This window comes from Etheostoma cragini, chromosome 17, assembly GCF_013103735.1.
Source record: "Etheostoma cragini isolate CJK2018 chromosome 17, CSU_Ecrag_1.0, whole genome shotgun sequence".
Classification (NCBI taxonomy): Eukaryota; Metazoa; Chordata; class Actinopteri; order Perciformes; family Percidae; genus Etheostoma; species Etheostoma cragini.
In genome coordinates, this window is record NC_048423.1 from 21560217 (window position 1) to 21561556 (window position 1340).

At 44.6% G+C, this 1340-nt stretch overlaps 1 protein-coding gene across 1 annotated transcript in view; it reads right to left on the bottom strand.

The window, feature by feature from the left end:
* Positions 1 to 1340, bottom strand: part of LOC117960947 (tubulin alpha-1B chain-like) — a 4108-nt gene that overhangs the window by 1172 nt on the left and 1596 nt on the right. Inside the window, exons 2-4 of the mRNA XM_034899271.1 lie at positions 1049 to 1271; positions 810 to 958; positions 65 to 217 (exon numbers count right to left, since the gene is read on the bottom strand). Coding sequence (XP_034755162.1) covers positions 65 to 217; positions 810 to 958; positions 1049 to 1271 — 525 coding nt within the window. The remainder of the gene's footprint in view (positions 1 to 64; positions 218 to 809; positions 959 to 1048; positions 1272 to 1340) is intronic.

The window sequence follows — 1340 nt, forward strand, 5'->3', positions numbered from 1 at the left end:
AGTGCTCCAGGGTGGTGTGGGTGGTCAGGATGGCATTATAGGGCTCCACTACAGCCGTGGATACCTGGGGAGCTGGGTATATGGCAAACTCCAGCTTTGACTTCTTTCCATAGTCAACAGACAGACGCTCCATCAGCAGGGACGTGAAACCAGAGCCGGTGCCACCCCCGAAGCTGTGGAAAACCAGGAAGCCCTGAAGGCCAGTGCACTGGTTATCCTGAGGACAGAGAGGGAGAGACAGGGGTCACATATGCGATACAGTTATGTCAATTAATACATTTGAGCCTGTGAGACGCATAGGGTGGCAGCATTTAGAAAATTGTTATATAAAATGGTTTGCCAGGTTGGATGTCTATACAAGAAAATGGGGAAAGTACCTGAGCTTTCTGGAGCAGGGCACTGCTTCCCAAACGCTACTACTTTCTTCTCTGAGTTTTAATTGTAGAGGGTGTAATATAGGTTTTAAAGCGCTCCCAAGCGCTACAATGATCTCCCTTCTTTTCATACAGGCCTCCATGTTTAAAGGCTTGTTGTGATTCACAATGTGCTATAGATGCCAAACAAATCTGTTTGCTACTGCCAATTTGTTTTGTTTTGTTAGGGTTCGTGTGTAAAAAAAATATTACACTTTGTGTGAAATAAATTGTTGCAGAGAATCGTTATATCAACTCTAAGCTAAAATGATTCATATATTATATATTGTAGTTATTGTCATCTTTTCTAGACTTAGTTTCTGTGGGTGTTGATGACGAAAAATGAATACATTTGAAAATGAGGGACTAAAACCCCCCTGATATCAAGGTACCCACCAGTTTGCGGATCCTGTCCAACACCAGGTCGATGACTTCTTTGCCGATGGTGTAATGTCCACGGGCGTAGTTGTTGGCAGCATCCTCCTTGCCGGTGATCAGTTGCTCAGGGTGGAACAGCTGGCGGTAGGTCCCAGTGCGCACCTCATCTAAGGAGACCGATTCAATCAAAATCACTTGAGGGCTCGACTTCATGAAATAAGGTAACTATGACATTTAAAGTTTTAATTAGATTTTACCGATGACAGTAGGTTCCAGGTCCACAAAAATAGCCCTGGGGACGTGCTTTCCAGCTCCAGTCTCACTGAAAAAGGTGTTGAAGGAATCATCTCCTCCTCCGCAAGTCTTGTCACTGGGCATCTGTCCGTCCGGCTGGATCCCATGTTCCAGACAATAAAGCTCCCAGCAAGCATTGCCAATCTGGACACCAGCCTGACCAACGTGGATAGAGATACATTCACGCTGTGGAAAGAAAAGAACAAGGTTATTTACCAGTATGCAATATTTTAGGCATGTGATACTTGAAGAAAA